This window comes from Theropithecus gelada, chromosome 10, assembly GCF_003255815.1.
Source record: "Theropithecus gelada isolate Dixy chromosome 10, Tgel_1.0, whole genome shotgun sequence".
Taxonomy (NCBI): domain Eukaryota; kingdom Metazoa; phylum Chordata; class Mammalia; order Primates; family Cercopithecidae; genus Theropithecus; species Theropithecus gelada.
This window is the reverse complement of record NC_037678.1, coordinates 37,194,790-37,211,410: the sequence shown is the minus strand read 5'-3', so window position 1 is coordinate 37,211,410 and position 16,621 is coordinate 37,194,790. Positions and strand designations below refer to the sequence as shown.

At 40.9% G+C, this 16,621-nt stretch overlaps 1 protein-coding gene across 1 annotated transcript; it reads right to left on the bottom strand.

Moving 5' to 3' along the window:
• Positions 1–5,570: 5,570 nt before the first annotated feature.
• Positions 5,571–15,198, bottom strand: LOC112633598 (protein FAM182A-like). The gene is made up of 4 exons (XM_025400354.1): positions 14,985–15,198; positions 13,887–13,986; positions 6,499–6,736; positions 5,571–5,781 (listed from the first exon to the last, which is right to left on the bottom strand). The coding sequence occupies exons 1-4, from the start codon at positions 15,054–15,056 to the stop codon at positions 5,739–5,741; spliced, it is 453 nt and encodes a 150-aa protein (XP_025256139.1). The 5' UTR covers positions 15,057–15,198; the 3' UTR covers positions 5,571–5,738.
• Between the last annotated feature and the right edge of the window lie 1,423 nt (positions 15,199–16,621).

Here is a 16,621-nt window from a genome sequence, read left to right as displayed (position 1 = left end):
CTGCCTCCATGTAAGACATGCCTTTCCTCCTCCTTTGACTTCCACCATGATTGTGGGGCCTCCCCAGCCATGTGGAACTGTGAGTCCATTAACCCTCTTTTTCTTTATAAATTACCCAGTCTTGGGTATTTCTTCATAGCAGTATTAAAATGGATTAACACATCTTTGATAAAACCTAGTTTCACAATTGTGTATTCGATTTCTTTACACTGTTTGGAGATTCTAGTTAAATTGTCCAGTTACTCTCCACATATGCTGTACTGCTTAGGACTTTGCCTCTCCTTCTCTAAAGGATAATATCTATTAATGTAGATGAAGAAGAGAGAGCTATTGTAAAATCACATGGAGAGTATACAATCAATGTATCTCAGTATTTTGATTATTTTATAATTTCATCACCCATATAAACAGTCCTTCCTTTTCAGATAAATTTCCTTTAAACAAGAAAAAAATAATAATGGCTATGTTTAAAAAGAAGCTTAACAATTTCAATGTTTATAATCCTGGGTTTTGGTAACTGTTGATACATAATAAATCACATTCTTCCTGGTGAGAAGGGCAGACATGAGCCAACATACAGAGATGATTCTGGAACCTTGTAGTCTGAAGTATGAGGAGTATTGAAAGTGGATTCCTCTATCTCTTAGCCCTTTCTTTGCTTAGCTAGTTTATGACTTATTTTAAAAAATCAAGTACATTCTGTGCTTTATTTTAAACTAGTACTTAGAAACCTTTGTATATTCCAATGTGAATTGAAAAGTTTCCCGTTCAGATTTCTGAGGTTGCTTGAAATTATGGAAATGTTAATTTTTGATTATTTCAACTAATTGAAACTATTGATCAAGAACATGGTATCTATTTCATTGCACTAAGAAAACATGTTGGATGATTTGACCAAAGCTTGAATAGAGTGAAAGAGCCACAAAGACATACTGTTCATCCACTTTAGTCTATTGTCTCCAGTTCTCTAAGAAATAAAATAGATAGAGAGAAATATACAAGTGCAAAATAAAGCAAAGAAACACTATTTTTCTAAGTTACTGAATAGCAGAATCTTCCGTATAATTGAAGAGTCTCGATAGAATGGGACCTTACTTGAATACGAATTAACAAGATGCCACAAGAATATTTCAGAATAAAAATATGCTGCATTTAAACAACCACATCCAAGAGACAGGCTCAGAGAAGATTGAGGACCAGACACAGACACAGGTGGGATGGAACAATCACTTATTTTCCTGAATGTTCATAATGTAGGGATAATTTTTCTGCCCAATGTGGCCTCACAATTGAAACTGTGTAAACTCAATATTTATATTGATCCCTTTCTTACAATACTCACCTTCAACTTCCACATTTTCATCTACAATAAATAACCTACACATAATTATGTACAGCTATTTTCAGAAGGCATTTATAAATATAAAATATTTGGTTAGACTGCAGCCGCTTCACATTAGTGATGGGAAAACTCTTTTGTATTTTTGCCATGTCATAGAATCAAGATGAATGTGCCCTGTGCGTCCATGGATCAGCCTTTGAAGGCCCCTTTGATAATCTTCTCTAGTACCTAAAATATGATAAATTCTGCACATTATGCTTTAATGTGTGGGGCATAAGCAAGTTTATATACACCCACATGTTCCCAAATAACAGGTAAAATAGTTTCTGATGAGGAAAATGTGTATGTTTTACTTTTTATGAAATATAGTTCTTTAATTCAAGTTTTATAGGGAACAAATAAAAAGTGCATAAAAATATAGTACTCATACTTTTATGTTTATATCACTAATAGTACAGATGTTGGAGGAAATTTTTTATTTTTCCTGAATGAATGTAATAAAATACTATTAATTTTTGCTATAACCTTCCTTTCTCTTCCCTCCTCTCTTCTATCTATCCTTCCATCTATCCTTCTTTCCTCCCTCCCTTCCTTCCTTCCTCCTGTATGTCCTGTTCCTGAATATCCACTGTATGCAAATCACTGCTCTAGTTGCTAGATTAAATTGTCCTTCCACAACCCACCACCCTTATCTTTTCCTTTTCCCCTAGAATTTACTGTTACTGTTCTCTTGCTTCTGAGTTCTCAATGACTGTTGCTTCAACATCAATCACTATGATGACTTCCCATCCTTGCACAGGAAAACAAAGATTTGCTTAATTTGCATCCCCAGTTGCCCCTCGCTTTTTCCACATTTGCAAATGGCTTTAATATTGCTACAGCAAATCACCCACCCTGCCATTTTTCATTCACTACATTGAGCAGGGTACATGACAATTCTGAAGAAAAGAGACTGAAATTGTAATAGGTCTAAAATTGAACATTTATTTTATTTTGTTTTTTGTTTACCGAGAGAACTCTGCTACCTTTAAATCTTGGTCAGTGGTAGCATCATTTCTCTGGTAGCCAAGGTTCAACTTCTTGTCATTTTTCTTGATTCAACTTGCCTAAGTCACAGGGTACCCAGATGTTTGGTTATCTCTACTCCTCCATATATTTTTAGCTCTGGCTACTGATTCTTTATTCAATATCTTGCATTAAGATCTTCAGCATTCAGATTTTTATTTCTACTTCTTTTACTTGTATCTAGAACTACCTTATTTAGTATGGTGGACACTAACCACATTGACTATTGGTCACTTGAAATGAAGCTAGGAAATTAATAACTCTAATTTTATTTTACTTAGTTATAATTAATTTAGTTTAAATAGCCACTTATAGAGAGTGGCTACTGTATTGAACAACAGATTATTAGAGAGAATAAAATCCTATGATTTTAAAAACAATATTACTAAAATAAGAGAAATTTTTAGATGGAAACAGAAAAGCCCTTTTGATAAGTGAGACTGTAAAAACTGGCAAGATGTGGAGTCTCTCCTGGAACCGGTTTAGGAAGAAAACAAGCACATCTTGGTCTTAAATGAGTTAAACCTGTACTGTCCAACACAGTAGCCACTAACCACGTGGCCATTGATATTTACATTAATTAAATCAAATAAAATTGCAAATACAGTTTGTCAGTCACAGTAGCTAGCTGCATTTGAGGCTTCATAGCCATGAGTGACTAGGAGAGGGTAGGATGTTTCCATTACTGTGCAAAGTTAGTTTGGACATTTCTTGTCTAAGTCCAACCATCTTTGTTTCAGGTATGGACAGTTACCATAACCTTCTTGTTTAGAGCTCTCCTTGCAATATTTCCTCTTAAGATAAATTATAAAGCCAGATTATTTTTACTTAAGTACTGCTTGCTACAAACACACACTAAAAAATATTTTTAAATGTTCTGCTGACTAGGAAATTTTGTCATAACTTCTAACACCCAGTCTTTGAAGTTCTTCTTATTAGAACATTGTAAATGTCTTGAAATCTACAATTCTATGCTCTCCCAAATGAATGTGCTAATCAAGAACAAATGGGTGCTTCTGTGATTCACTTGAGACATCAGATTCATTCTAATCTTCCATCCTTTTCTCAAAGCATAGACTTTGCACCTCACCCATCCTCACAAGGTTACCTCAATCCTGAGCCACATTTAACCCCTGCCTTTACAGGAATTCTCTGTGACTCTACTGCCTGCAGTCCATCCCTATCTTTTCTCTCTGAACTTCTGTAGCATGTCTGGGATAGAAAAAATCTGAGTTTTTGTCAAATCAAAATGGTTGGTAGTGTCTGTGTGGAGTGCAGTGCTGAGGGGAAGAGTGAGAGGGCTCCTGAGAAAGAGCAATAATGCCCACTGGCAATCAAAGTAATCAGTAAGTGGGGGGAAGTGTGTCAGATAAGCCAACCTTGTGCACTTACCAATCTTGTGTTATTATAAACTTTTTATTTCAACTTGCCTGGTTCGCAAGGTACCTAGATGTTCGGTTAAATGTCATTTCTGGGTGTGTCTGTGCGGACATTTCCAGTGAGATTAGAATTTAAATTGGTAGACTGAGTCAGGCAGATGGCCCTCACTAGTATGGATGGGCATCATCCAATCTAGTGAAGGCCTGAATAGAACCAAAAGGTGGGGGATGAAAGAATTCACCCTCTCTCTGCCTGATCCATGAACTGGAACATTGGTCTTCTGGTTTCAGGCTGGGACTTACCTCCTTGGCACTCATAATTCTCATGCCTTTAGTCTTGGACTGGAACTACTTCCTGGCTTTCCAGGGGCTCCAGGTTGCAGATAATGGATCATGGGACTTCTCAGCCTCCATAATCACATAAGTGAATTCCTATAATAAATCATGTTATTTGTATCTGTATCTCTATTGTCTATCTCCTGTTGGTTCATTTTCTTGAGAGAACCCTAATATGCCTTCTCTTAGGTATATGAATCTCCAGGTATTTATTCTTCTATCAACATTTATTAAGCTCCTATAGTGTACTAGATACCATGTTGTAGACGTGAAAGACAAGACCTTTCAATGAACACATTTATGTTGAAATAATGCACTGTACACTGCAGGTGTAAGTCGTGGTTTAGTCCCGTGGATGATCATGACTAAAAGAAAACCAGAAACTTAGACAAAAGAATCAGTGGAATATTCTTTAAGTTTATACATGACATCATTACATTCTAAAATAATATGGATCAAACACATTAGAAAACATATAAATAATATTTAGTTTATTTATAATTGCAAATGTAGAATTTCTAGGAAAATTATAGGGCATGCAGTTAAATTTTAATTTCAGATAGTGAAAATTTTGTAGTTTCAATATGTCTAAAATATTGCATGGGGTATACTTACACGAAGCGATTATTTGTTGTTTATATGCCATTGAAACTTACTGGGGCATCTTGTCTTCTTGTGTGTTGGTTTTTTGGCTAAATTTGGCTTTGTATAAAATTACAAAGAGTTCTGTTTCAGTCAGAACTCAAAAGGGGGCCAGGCACGATGGCTCATGCCTGTAATCCCAGCACTTTGGGAGGCCGAGGTAGGTGGATTGCATGAGCCTAGGAGTTTGATACCAGCCTGAGCAAAATGGTGAAAGAGGAAAATAAATGGCGAAAGAGGAAAGAAAAGTAAACCAGGCCTCAAGGAATCCATCCAAAATGAGGTAGATATTATAAGGGACAGAAATCCCCAAATGAAATGTTATAGTTGACTTAGAATAGTATTTAAAACTCATTAATTTTCTTGCATGTTTGATCCAAAGCATTATTTCCAGAGACTGAACCTAGAAAGAACTGCTTAAGACAAGGAGTCTTGTTCCGGCCTGGATCACACACTGTTGAACATCTGTATGTAGTACACCACATTATACATAGTACTGACGTGTAAACCTGTGTGCATTTAATTTTCTAATACTTGTTCATCTCTGGCATTATATATATATATATATACACACACAAGTACACACACAAAATATATAAGGGTAGGATAGAATAATTGTGCAAAAATGTTTTTGGTGGAAGTGGTGGAAAGTGGATTGCTTTGGCGACATGCTGGAATGTGCTTCCTTTGGCAGAGGTAAGGCTTTCAAAACTCGTTCTCATTTTTCTCTAGCAAGTGGGAATACTAATAATTGAAGATGTGTTGGTATAAAAATAATTATAATAATCACAATGAAGTGGTGTTAATAATTGTATCACAAGATATAATAGACATTATAGATATTATAAAATGTCATAAAATATTTGAGATAATTGACACTTTAAATGCGGCCCCCTGTGCCGCCCTGGGGCGCCACTCTCGCTGGGTTCTTGGCGGTGACCGCTCTGCTCCACCTGTTCAGCCCAGGCTCCTGCTCACCAAGAGTCGGGCCATGGGAGCGAGGACCTTGCTGCCGCCCTAGACAAGGAAAATGAGGAGGGGGGAGCACGTGGAGTCCCCGCAGAGAGGCTGGACGCTGGGCAGGAGCCTTCGCGGGCCAGTGCAGCCGCCTCTGGAAGCCCTGGTCGCTGCCAGGTGCCTGCTGCGCCCTGCGAACTCCGCAGCGGTGGAGCCTGGCCCGCGCTGCCAGCTCTCGGCCGGGCCTGCGGACTCTCTGCCCCTTGTCCTGCCCGTGAGGCCTGGGCCTCAGCTGGCCCGGGGTTCCTGAAGTTAGCTGAAGATGAGCGGGCGTCTGGGACACTGCCGTGGGCCTTGTGCGCTGGCCGCCGCGTCACCAACGCCAGGCCTTCCCGCGGTGCTGCTGGCGATGCGGGATGCTAGCGCTCTGGCTCTGCTGGGCTGCCTGGCGCTGCGAACCCTGTCACCTTCCATCGCGGCCACCACGCTGCCCGCTGGTCAGCCGTGGCCTGCAGCCTTTCTGGGACCCCTCCGGCCCAAAGGAGGCATCACTCACATCGGTTTGCGACACCAGGGCCCAGCTGTTGGTGAGCTAGCGCTGGCGCTGCTGCTCTTACCCAGGTGAGTGGGGGTCCCTGAGCCCCGTGTCCCGCGCCTTCACCTCCACCAAGGCTGCGCTGCGCCAAGTGGCTCCAGCCAGCCAGCCCTGGCCCAAAAGCGGGACTTTCCACTCCCCCAGAAGATCGCCCTCAGCAGGGATACATGGCTGTGGAGGACGCAGCGGACACCTTCCAAAGTTTGTGGAGACTCTTCTGCCAGGCCAAAAGTTTCATCATCAGCTGCGATGCCGACTGGGGCGCAGAGGCCCCTCCGGGATGTGGACCAGGCAGTGCCTTTGCTGGGCACCCGCAGTGCTGACCATCCCACGTGCAGACCCCCACTTCGTGTTCGTCCTCCTCCACCTTCCACATCCAAAGTTCTCTCACTATTTCTAAGCAGGAGAAATCAAAAGAAACTGAAATCAGAAAGAGAGAGAGAAAGAGAAAGCCACGAGTGTATGGAAAGCATAAAACGCCCCAAGGCCAATAACAAATTCTTTTAAACCTTCTGTACTTCTCCAGTGATGAATGATTTATTTTTTTTTTTTACCACTGGCAATTCGTAATTATTAACTTCTCCAGCATTAATGAATAGAAATTGAATCACATGTGGGAGTATAAGTTTTATTGTATGAAGCTTTTAAAATTTAAAAAATAATTGTCCAATTTTTCTCCATGTATTAACAATTAATGGGAAATGTTCAACATTGCTGTGTTAATGTCTCCTGAGATAATTAGATGTGAATAATCTTTTATAAACAGAATTTCCTGCGTGGAATTTCTCATCTTTGAGAGCTCCATAAATAATCATGTCCCAAGAGAACTGTGAATTTGGGAACTGCAAGAACTGAGTCCCAACTTGTCCAGCCTGGAAGCTTTTGGGTGATCGATCACTCTTGCAGGTGACTTCACCGTCTTCTGTTGAAGGGCCAGTGAGAGCCTGGGGGTTTCAACCTGCAAGAGCCTTACCATTTGGGGGTTAGCATTAACAGTGAGGAACAGGCATACTTTTGTGATATTCTCCATATGTAATAAAATAGTTACCAAAACAAAGCAAAGTGTGAGTGGTGACTACTGAGAGCACCCTTTCTATCTTTGCTGGATTCCCAGAGATTTCTGGGTTTCTTTTGGAGTTAGTATTTCAATATTAATTCTGAACTCTTGACACCCACAATATGAGTTGCAGCCAGTGACTAGAGTTGCAGGTTATTAAACTGATCACTGGTGGTGGAGGCTGTTCGTCCTGCTCACTTCTTAAACAGTCGGCTTGGTCAGTGGTTAGTGCTTCCCTGCCAGAAACAAGCAGTTAGGAATCAAGTAAAAGAGTCAGCTAAAAGCATCATTACTAAGTAGTGAGGTCACAACTAGACGGTTGTTGATCTCATTTTCTCTCTGCTGCTTATTTTGAGGCTTTATACCGTGTTTTGATGTAACATAGAATGTATACTGTGAAGGACAAATAGTCTGTTAGTTTCTTGGAGCTATACTCCGTTATTGGAGCAGGGAACAACAATGTGAAGGACATTATTACTTAGACAGTTTAATCTGCCTTTGGCTAGAATGAACTTCAAGTTCCAAGGGCTGGGTTCAGTTGTTATGCAAATTTAGACTGTTGCAGTAAAATGTACAAAGAAAGGATAGGACTTTTTAGATGAAATAAGAATTTAACCATATTTGAACCCTGTTGAAGACCAGACAAGTTTAGGCAAAAACCCATGACTGAATACTCTGTGATGAGTCCCTTTAAATTCCAACATATAATCTATGTTGGTTAATATGACACGTGCACTGGAAAAGGATGTGTATTCAGTAGCTGTTGAGTGTTGGGTTCTTATATGTCAGTTTATGTCAAGTTTGTTCATTGTGTTCATCAAATCTCCCTTTCTCTCATGGATGTTTTCTGTTGGTTCTGTTGGTTGTTGAAGGGTATGTTAAAATCTGTATTGTAGATTAGTCCATCTTTCTTTTAGTTACATAAGTTTCCGTAGTAAATAATTTGAAGGGATATTTTATATTTATACATCTTTAAAACTGGCATACTTGTCTAGTGACTGACATCATAAAATCTTTTTTAACTCTAGCAATGTTTCTTGGCTTATGTCTAATCTGTCAATAATAACATAGCAACATGAGCTTTGTGCTGATTAGTGTTTGTAGGGCATGTTTTCCACTGTTTTACTTTCAAAATGTCTGGATTATTGTATTCAGATAAATTAATTAAAACATAAAAAACATAGTATAAAAACATTAAAAAGTAAATATTCTAAAAATCCAGCCAGAGATGTTTCACTTTTAATTGAAGTGTTTAGGACCACGGCTCTCACACTGTGTGCTAAGGTGCCCTGAGATACTGTGTTTAACTGACAGGGGCACCAGTGGATAGCTTGTGAGTATGTGTATGTGTGTGTGCATCAGAGGTGGGGGCCTCACTCTGTCCCCCAGGCTGGAGTGCAGTGGTGAGGTCCAGGCTCACTGCAGCCTCTGCCTTCCTGAGTAGCTGGAACTACAGGCATGCACCACCATGCCTGGCTAATTTTTGTATTTTTAGTAGAGACAGGGTTTTGCTATGTTGCCCAGGCTGTATATTTTTGAGGGAGACAAAGCAACATTTGCTGGAGACCTTAAGAACTACTAGCCTGAGGCAGTTCATACTTTCAAAAGTAGTTAGTTAGAAGTACATTTCTTTACCTTCAAGGTGGGTGTTGTTAATTACCACGACGAAAGGAAGTATTGTGCTAAAGTCACTGTGGAATAGGAAATAAGGTCCAGTGGTTGAGATCCAGTCCAATTTTAAGATTTGAAAAGTTGTGCTGTGTGCCCAACAGGCACACACATCCCACTAGTAAATAATTGTGCTTTTATAAGAATGAAACAAAAATACTGTGTGTGTTGTTTGTTTGTTTTGAGATGGAGTCTCGCTCTGTCACCCAGGCTGGAGTGCAGTGGCATAATCTCAGCTCACTGCAAGCTCTGCCTCCCGGGTTAACACCATTCTCCTGTCTCAGCCTCCCGAGTAACTGGGACTACAGGCGCCCGCCACTGCGCCCTGCTAGTTTTTTTTTTTTTTTTTAATCTTTAGTAGAGATGGGGTTTCACCGTGGTCTCGATATTCTGACCTCGTGATCCACCTGCCTCGGCCTCCCAAAGTGCTGGGATTACAGGCATGAGCCACCACACCCAGCCGTGTGTTATTTTTTATATGTACTTGCCAATCCATCGCCAAAATAAAAATAATGAACGTATCCAGCAGTCATAAAAGTTGCTCCTTGCCCTTTTATAATCCCAAACTTTCTGTACCTTCCTACTTTATTACTCTTCCTGGCAATCACCAATCTGTCACTATAAAATATTTTGCCTTGTCTAGACATTTACATAAATGAAGTATAGCATGGACCCTTTTTTGGAGAGGTCTGGCATCTTTCACACAGCATAATTATTTTGAGATTCTGCTATATTGCAGGCATCAGTAGGTCATAAATTTTATTACTGAGTAGTATTCTATAGTGTGGATAGGTCACAACTTATATATCCATTTGCCTGCTGATGGGTTTTTGCATTGCTTCCAGTTTTGGACTTACACAAATAAATTTGCAATGAACATTCATGTACATAAGTTCTTATAACTTTGAGTAAATATTAGGAATGTAATAGCTAATAGGTTTAGGTTTAATTTTAAGAGACTGTCACAATATTTGCCAAAATGGTTGTACCATTTTATATTTTTATCAGATTCCACACTCCTGCCAACATTTTGTATGGGCCTTCTTTTAAAATTTTAGATATTTTCATGTTTACAATAGTATTTTATTATGGGTCCATAATGTCTAATAGTATTTAGTATCTCCTTATGAACTTACATGCCATCTGTATATATTTGGTAAAGTGTATGTTCACATTTTTTTTTTCTTCTTCCTTTTCTTGGCTTATTTTCTCTTTATTAAATTTTAATAGTTTTTTAAATATACTCTGGATTCAAATCCCTTATTAGATATGAGATTTGCAAGTATTTTCTCCTTGTCTGAGTTTTCTGTTTTGTTCTCCTAACACTGTCTTTCAAATAGCAGATGCTCTTAATTTTGATGGGGTCCATTTTATTAATTGTTCTTGTGCATTGTGCTTTTGGGCCTTTATCTAAGAAATTTTTGATTAACTGAATATTACAAATATTTTTTCTGTATTTTCATCTAAAAGTTCATAGCTTGTAATACTTTATTTTATGTTTAAGTCAATGATCCTGTAAGTGACAGGGCTTTAACCCAAGTCACTGTCATGCATAGCTAGACCCAGGGGCTTATATAAAATCATCAAGAAATGTTCTCCTTCTTTCTCTTGACAGTTTTCTTTGTGTTTTAGCATTTTCTCCTTCTGAAGATGACTTTCTTCTCTCTCTGTAGCAAGACACAGTGCTACAAATAACCCACTTTACTTTGTCCTTGCACACCAAAGTGGTAGAAAAAGCAAGAGTCCTTCCTGATGATTCCAGAAGAAAAGCACTGAATTAGTTGCTATGGTCCAAGGGTAAAGTCTCTGGCCAGAGCTGAGCATCATGCTCACCTCTAGGGCTGGGGCTGATAGGTTGGGTCAGGCCCAGTTGGTGCTCATTGAAATAGTCCTCAAAGAAAAGAGGGGCTCAAGAGGAGAGTTGCTGAACATCCCACCAAAAAATGGCCACTGCGTACACACATACAATTCCCTGCCATTTTATAAGCAACTGTTTGGGTGGAAAATGACTAGAAATTCAGTTGTCATTAACACTCCTTTCAAATGTCAGTAGAATGAGCCATGCATTTCACATGTTGTGGGTTATGTCCATGATAGTCGTTTCTGTATATTAGGTATCAATTTAGAGTATCATCTACAGAAATATACTATTTTGTGACATTATCCTTCAATTAATATTTTTAGGACAAAGAATTACAGGATGAAAGAAAAGTCTAGGATAGAAATAAAAGAATAGAGAAAATGGGAGCATGGATATACTGCAGAAAATGGCCAAACAGATAAAGTACTTGTGAGAGGTATTGAATTACATAATTGATATCACACAGACCTCCAGGAAATTACAACTACTGGCGTAAGAACAAACTATCCAAATAGTCTTTGCTAATACTGAGTCTTTTCTGCTTGCAAAAGAAGAAAGAATGGTAAGGAATTGGGACATTGTTCAGATAGGCCTCAATGTGTTTCTTCATTTACCTGTTGATGGGGTCTGGGGGTATTAATGATGTAAATAAATAATAATGGGCATGTTAGCTAATCATCATTGATTTCTCCATTTGGTCTGAAGAAAATTTTGCCCACCATTTTTGTCAAGGGATTCACTTTTTAATGTCATGTTTGATTCTATGGCTTACTAAATGTGTAGTTGCCTGTTTATGGATTCTGAAGAATTTTATAAAATGTATTTTCCAAACACTTTGAAAGCTTAGAACTTCTCCAAGGAAGAAGTTCTTTAGTGCTTTAGTGCTGCCCTGACAAATATGGTAGCCACAGCCTTGTGAATATGCAGCACTTGAAATGTGGCTGGGCTAGACTGAGATGTGCTGTCAGCAGAAAACACACACCAGATTTTGAAGACTTAGTAGGAAATAAAATTAAACATATCTAGTTAATAACTTTTATATTGGTTAGACATTGAAATCGTGTTTAGTATATATTTTACATATAAATATATATTCATGTATATGTACAATTAATATCTTCATATGAAATACTTATCAATTAAAATTGGAAGAATGATGACTTTGTGGTGGAGAAATCTGGCACAAATTTGATCATGTGCCTCCTGCTGTGATGTCCTAGGTAGATCACAGCATTGTTTCTGTGGTTTTCTTGTGAAAGATACATGACCTAAGTCTGGTTGTGGAAAAACATCAGATGGAAAAAGGTGAACACATCCTTCAGAAGGAAATGCTTCTGCTCTTTAAAACTCTTAAGGTTGTGAAAAATAGGGCAAAACAGAGGAACTGTTTGAAGTTGAAGGAGCTTAAGAGACATGACAATTAATGCAATGGGAAATCCTGGATTGGATCCTGGATTACAAACTTCAAAAAAAAAAAAATGTATTTAGGGCACAAGTGAGAAAATTTGGATGACATTATAGCATCTGTCGATTGGACAGTAGTGCTTCGTGAATGCTGATATCCTGATATGGATGTTATATTCTGGTTATGAGAACCTCGTGTTAGTATCCTTGAGTAGCAGAGGCTACCAATGAAAGGGTCATATGATGGCTGGTCTGTAGACACCAATCAGCTGCTTTTCCCAGCTTCCTCAGCATTTGCCCACTGGGTTCATGGACAATGTGTCGATGGTAGCAGAAGATGCTACCTGTTCCCAATAACATGAACTTCCCTGCACCAGTGTTGCCAGCTGCCCAGATGAGTGCCTTAACTGCTGACAGTGAGCAATGCTGAGACCCTGGAAAGAGGAACTACCTTGCCTAGACCGGACAGATGTCTGGTAACATTGTAATAACATTCTTTCCCTTCCTTCATGGAAGTGGTAAAGAATTGCCTTCACTGGAATAGATGCATATCGGAATATGGACTCCCCTACACATGCTTCTCATAGCATCAAATTATTTATATTTGCTTAGTTCTTATTCTCTGCTATCATACAATTACTACTGATGATGGAGCTTATTTTACAAAGAAAGAAGTGATGTGATGGGCTTCAGCCTGTTTTTATTGGTCTTGTGACATCTCGTGACAACCCACATCACCCACAGGAACATGACCTCACAAGAATCAGTTACTTCACCAACTGTGAGACCCTGAGGGGTGGGGTTTCTATCCTACAAGATGTGTTAGATGCCCTGACCCAAGAGCCCTCATAGCCAGAATGCATGGCTCCATGTAGCAAGGGTCATTGTGATGGTGATGATGATGATGGTGAGGATGGCAATGGTGAAGGTGGAGGTGTTGATAATGAAGTGATAGTTATGTTGAGGATGATGATGGTGAGGATGATGATGGTGAGAATGGTAAAGGTGAACATGGTGATGGTGAGAATGGTGCTGTTGGTGATTGTGATGGTGATGACAAGGATGGTGATGGGGAAGGTGGTGGTGATAATAGTGATAGTTATGGTGAGGATGATGGTGATGAAGGTGATGATGAGAATGGTGATGGTGATGAAGATGATGATGATGAGAATGGTGAGGGTGAGAATGGTGGTGGTGATGATAATGGTGATGGTAATGATGATAATGATGGTGATTATGAGGATGGGGAGGGTGACAATAATTATTATGGTGAGGATGGTGATGGTGAAGGTGGTGATAATGACGGTGATCGTTATGGTGAAGATGCTGGTGTTGATGATGGTGAGAATGGCGAGGGTGAGAATGGTGATGCTGATGATGATAGTGGTGGTGATTGTAAGGATGGTGATGGCAATCATGGTGATGATGATAATGGTGCTGACTGGGCCATGAGGTAATGGGGGCAGAAAAGTGGCAGTTTCTAGGAAGTATAGAGCCAGACGGGAAGTGCAAGGCAACCTTAGTGGGGGTGGAAGATGTCGGGCCCCTGACTCATTTCTAGACATCTGGGGGAAGCTCACCCCTCACAGTAGTTCCAGGAACCCCTCCATCCAGCATTCCCTTCTCACCATCAGCATGGAGCTTTTTGGGTGCAGAGAAGAGTCTTCTATTCACTGCACTCTGTGAGAAGAGAAAAGGGGGAGTGCTATTTATGAACCCAGTATAATACAATAGGGTCTCATCTAATATTTGTTGGAATAATTTTCAGCTGAGGAGAGCAGGTCTCACAGAAGTCAGGTAACTTTATCTTCAGTAGCATCCAGTTGTGATTTATTGAGCAGTTACTATGTGCCAGGCAACATGCTGCATTGTTCCTTATATGTTATCTCATGAAATCCTTACAGCAATGCAAGGAGACAGGCATAACTACCCCATTATAAAAATTGTGGTAAAATAAACATAACATAAAATATACTGTCTAACTATGTTTAAGTGTACATTTCAGTGGCATTAAGTACATTCACAATGTTGTGCAACCAATTTCCAGAATGCTTTTCATCTTGCAAAACTACAACCCTGTAACTCATTAAAAAACAACTCCTCATTCACCACCCTCCCCAAGACCTGGTAGCCCTGATTGTCCTGTCTGTCTCTGAGGATTTGACTACTCTAGGTGCCTTGGAAAAGTGGAATAATACAGCACTTGTGTTTTTTTGTCTGACTTATTTTGCTCAGCCTAATGTCCTCAAGGTTCCTTCTTGACGCAGCAGGTGTCAGAATCTCCTTCTTTTTCAAGGCTGAACAATATTCCACTCTATGCATAGACAGCGTTTTGTTGATCCATCTATCCATCCATGGACACTTCCACCTTTTGGTTATTGTGAATGATGCTGCTCTGAACATGGTTGTGCAAGTATCTCTTCCAGGTTAGCCCCATTATACAGAGGAGCATAGATTCTGGGAGGATGGATGACCTACCCGGGGCCCTTGGTGGGGTCCTAGTGGAGGGTCTCCCAGACCCCAAAGGCAGAGCTCCTCTCCTTACCCCACTGCCTTTCTGAGGACCTGCCTCCTGGTCCACCACACAGTGCCCACTCCTTGGTACTAGACTTGCTAAGGCCTCTTGATCCCTGAAAATTCAGGGACAGGAACTGGTGGGCACAACCGCAGTCACCCACTTCTCTGTTCCCTACTGGAGATTCTGTGCCAAACAGTACATGACAATGACCTGCTTTCCACTCTTTCACCATATGTGGATGAGGCGCCTACTGCATGCCAGGCATGGGTGGGCACTGGACGGAGACCCCTGGGAAATGAGAAGATGTGAGCTCCTCAAGGCCAGGGGCATCCCTTTCACTTGCTGCTACCCTGTGAGGGATGGAGGGGAACCCTGAAGGATTGGAGAAGTGCATGAGTGACCTAGCTCAGATGATGACATCACAGTAGCCCTGTTTATTATCACCTATCATATGCCAGGCATTGTGCGAAGTACTTTGCACACATTACCTGCTGTAAAGCTCAGAGACAACTGTTATACCTTCTACTTTACAGGGGAGAAAACCGATGACCAGAGAGGTGAACCAGGCTTTCCCAGGCCTTGCAGCTAGACTCTGGGATGTGGATCCAGGCGGTCTGACTCAGTGATCCCCTCATCCTCTTGGTTTTTGACCTGCAGCCCTCTGACCTGTCCCCAGGGCCCTGCACCCTTGGCCACCCCCAAGATGACCTGGACATGGGTTCAAGCAAAGGCAGCAACTCCAGCGCATCTCCATTTGATAGGGAGATACCTCAGGCCCTCCCTAAACAGAGGAGCCCTGGGCTGCAGGAGGTGCAGGTGTTGGCTGAACCACAATGCACCCATTTTGGAGGATGCACCCTAGGACAGGCAGCAGCAGGAGATCTCCCTGCCCAACAACTGGTAGTGGTACGTGAGAACAAAGGAGGAGAAGGCGGCTTTGGACACAGGTGTACAGAAGCCCAAGGAGGAAGAGGAAAACTTGGACTATGGGCTGCTGGATGGCCTCAAGGACCCCTTCCCAGAAAAGGAACTTTGGGCCTTATACCCAGGGCTGAGCTGAAAGTGCTCCCTATTTTCTAGCCTGGAACTGCTGCAAACCTCAGTGTGACATCACAGGACTTCATTTCCCTATTTGCAAAATGGGATTATATGGGGATTCCAATGAGACGCTGGACCCGAGTGCAGTTTGAGAATTGTAAAGAAAGGTACAGTGAGGGGATAATTATCATCAATGGACCATTGCTCTTCCAATAGTTAGTGTTCTTTAGCAAATATCTGAAGGTAAAATATGATTTGTTGAGGAGGTTTGCAGCAGCTGAGGCCCTCAAGAGTCTTTTCTGTCTCCCTTCAAAGCTGGTTTCTGACAAGGACGTTCTTGATTCTACCCATGGGCCCCTCATCCTTTGTGCAGGCTTCTCAGGGTTCTTATTTCTATTGCGTCTTGTGGTTCCCCTGGTGGATGGCATGCTCCATTTTCACTCAGAGCTAACTGCATCTCCTCCAGGACCATGTCCCTTATGCAGCACCCATTGCTCCCTCACCAGGATTCAAAACCACCTGTGACTGACCTCTGCTGACCTCCCAACTTTATCCCCTCTCATTCTTTCTCCTCCTCCAATTCCATGCCTGTGCCACTCAATCCTATGGCTCACACTCTTACTCAAGCTGTTCTCCTCCATCAGGATGTCCTTGGCTGCCTTGTCTGCTGGGCAAATTTGTGTTCATCCTTCCAAGCCCTGCACAGGTGTCCTCCTCTGAAAGCTCTTCCTGCAGTCACAGCCTCCTGGAACAAGGTAG

Bases quoted from the DNA above. Each gene is read 5' to 3' on its own strand.
- LOC112633598 (XM_025400354.1), bottom strand. From the start codon at position 15,056: ATGGTGAAAGAGTGGAAAGCAGGTCATTGTCATGTACTGTTTGGCACA. The intron at 13,987-14,984 runs GTGGGTGACTGC...CTCTTCTCACAG, and splicing joins CTCCAGTAGGGAACAGAGAA to AGTGCAGTGAATAGAAGACT. The intron at 6,737-13,886 runs GTGAGCTTCCCC...TTCTGATTTCAG, and splicing joins TCCTGGAACTACTGTGAGGG to TTTCTTTTGATTTCTCCTGC.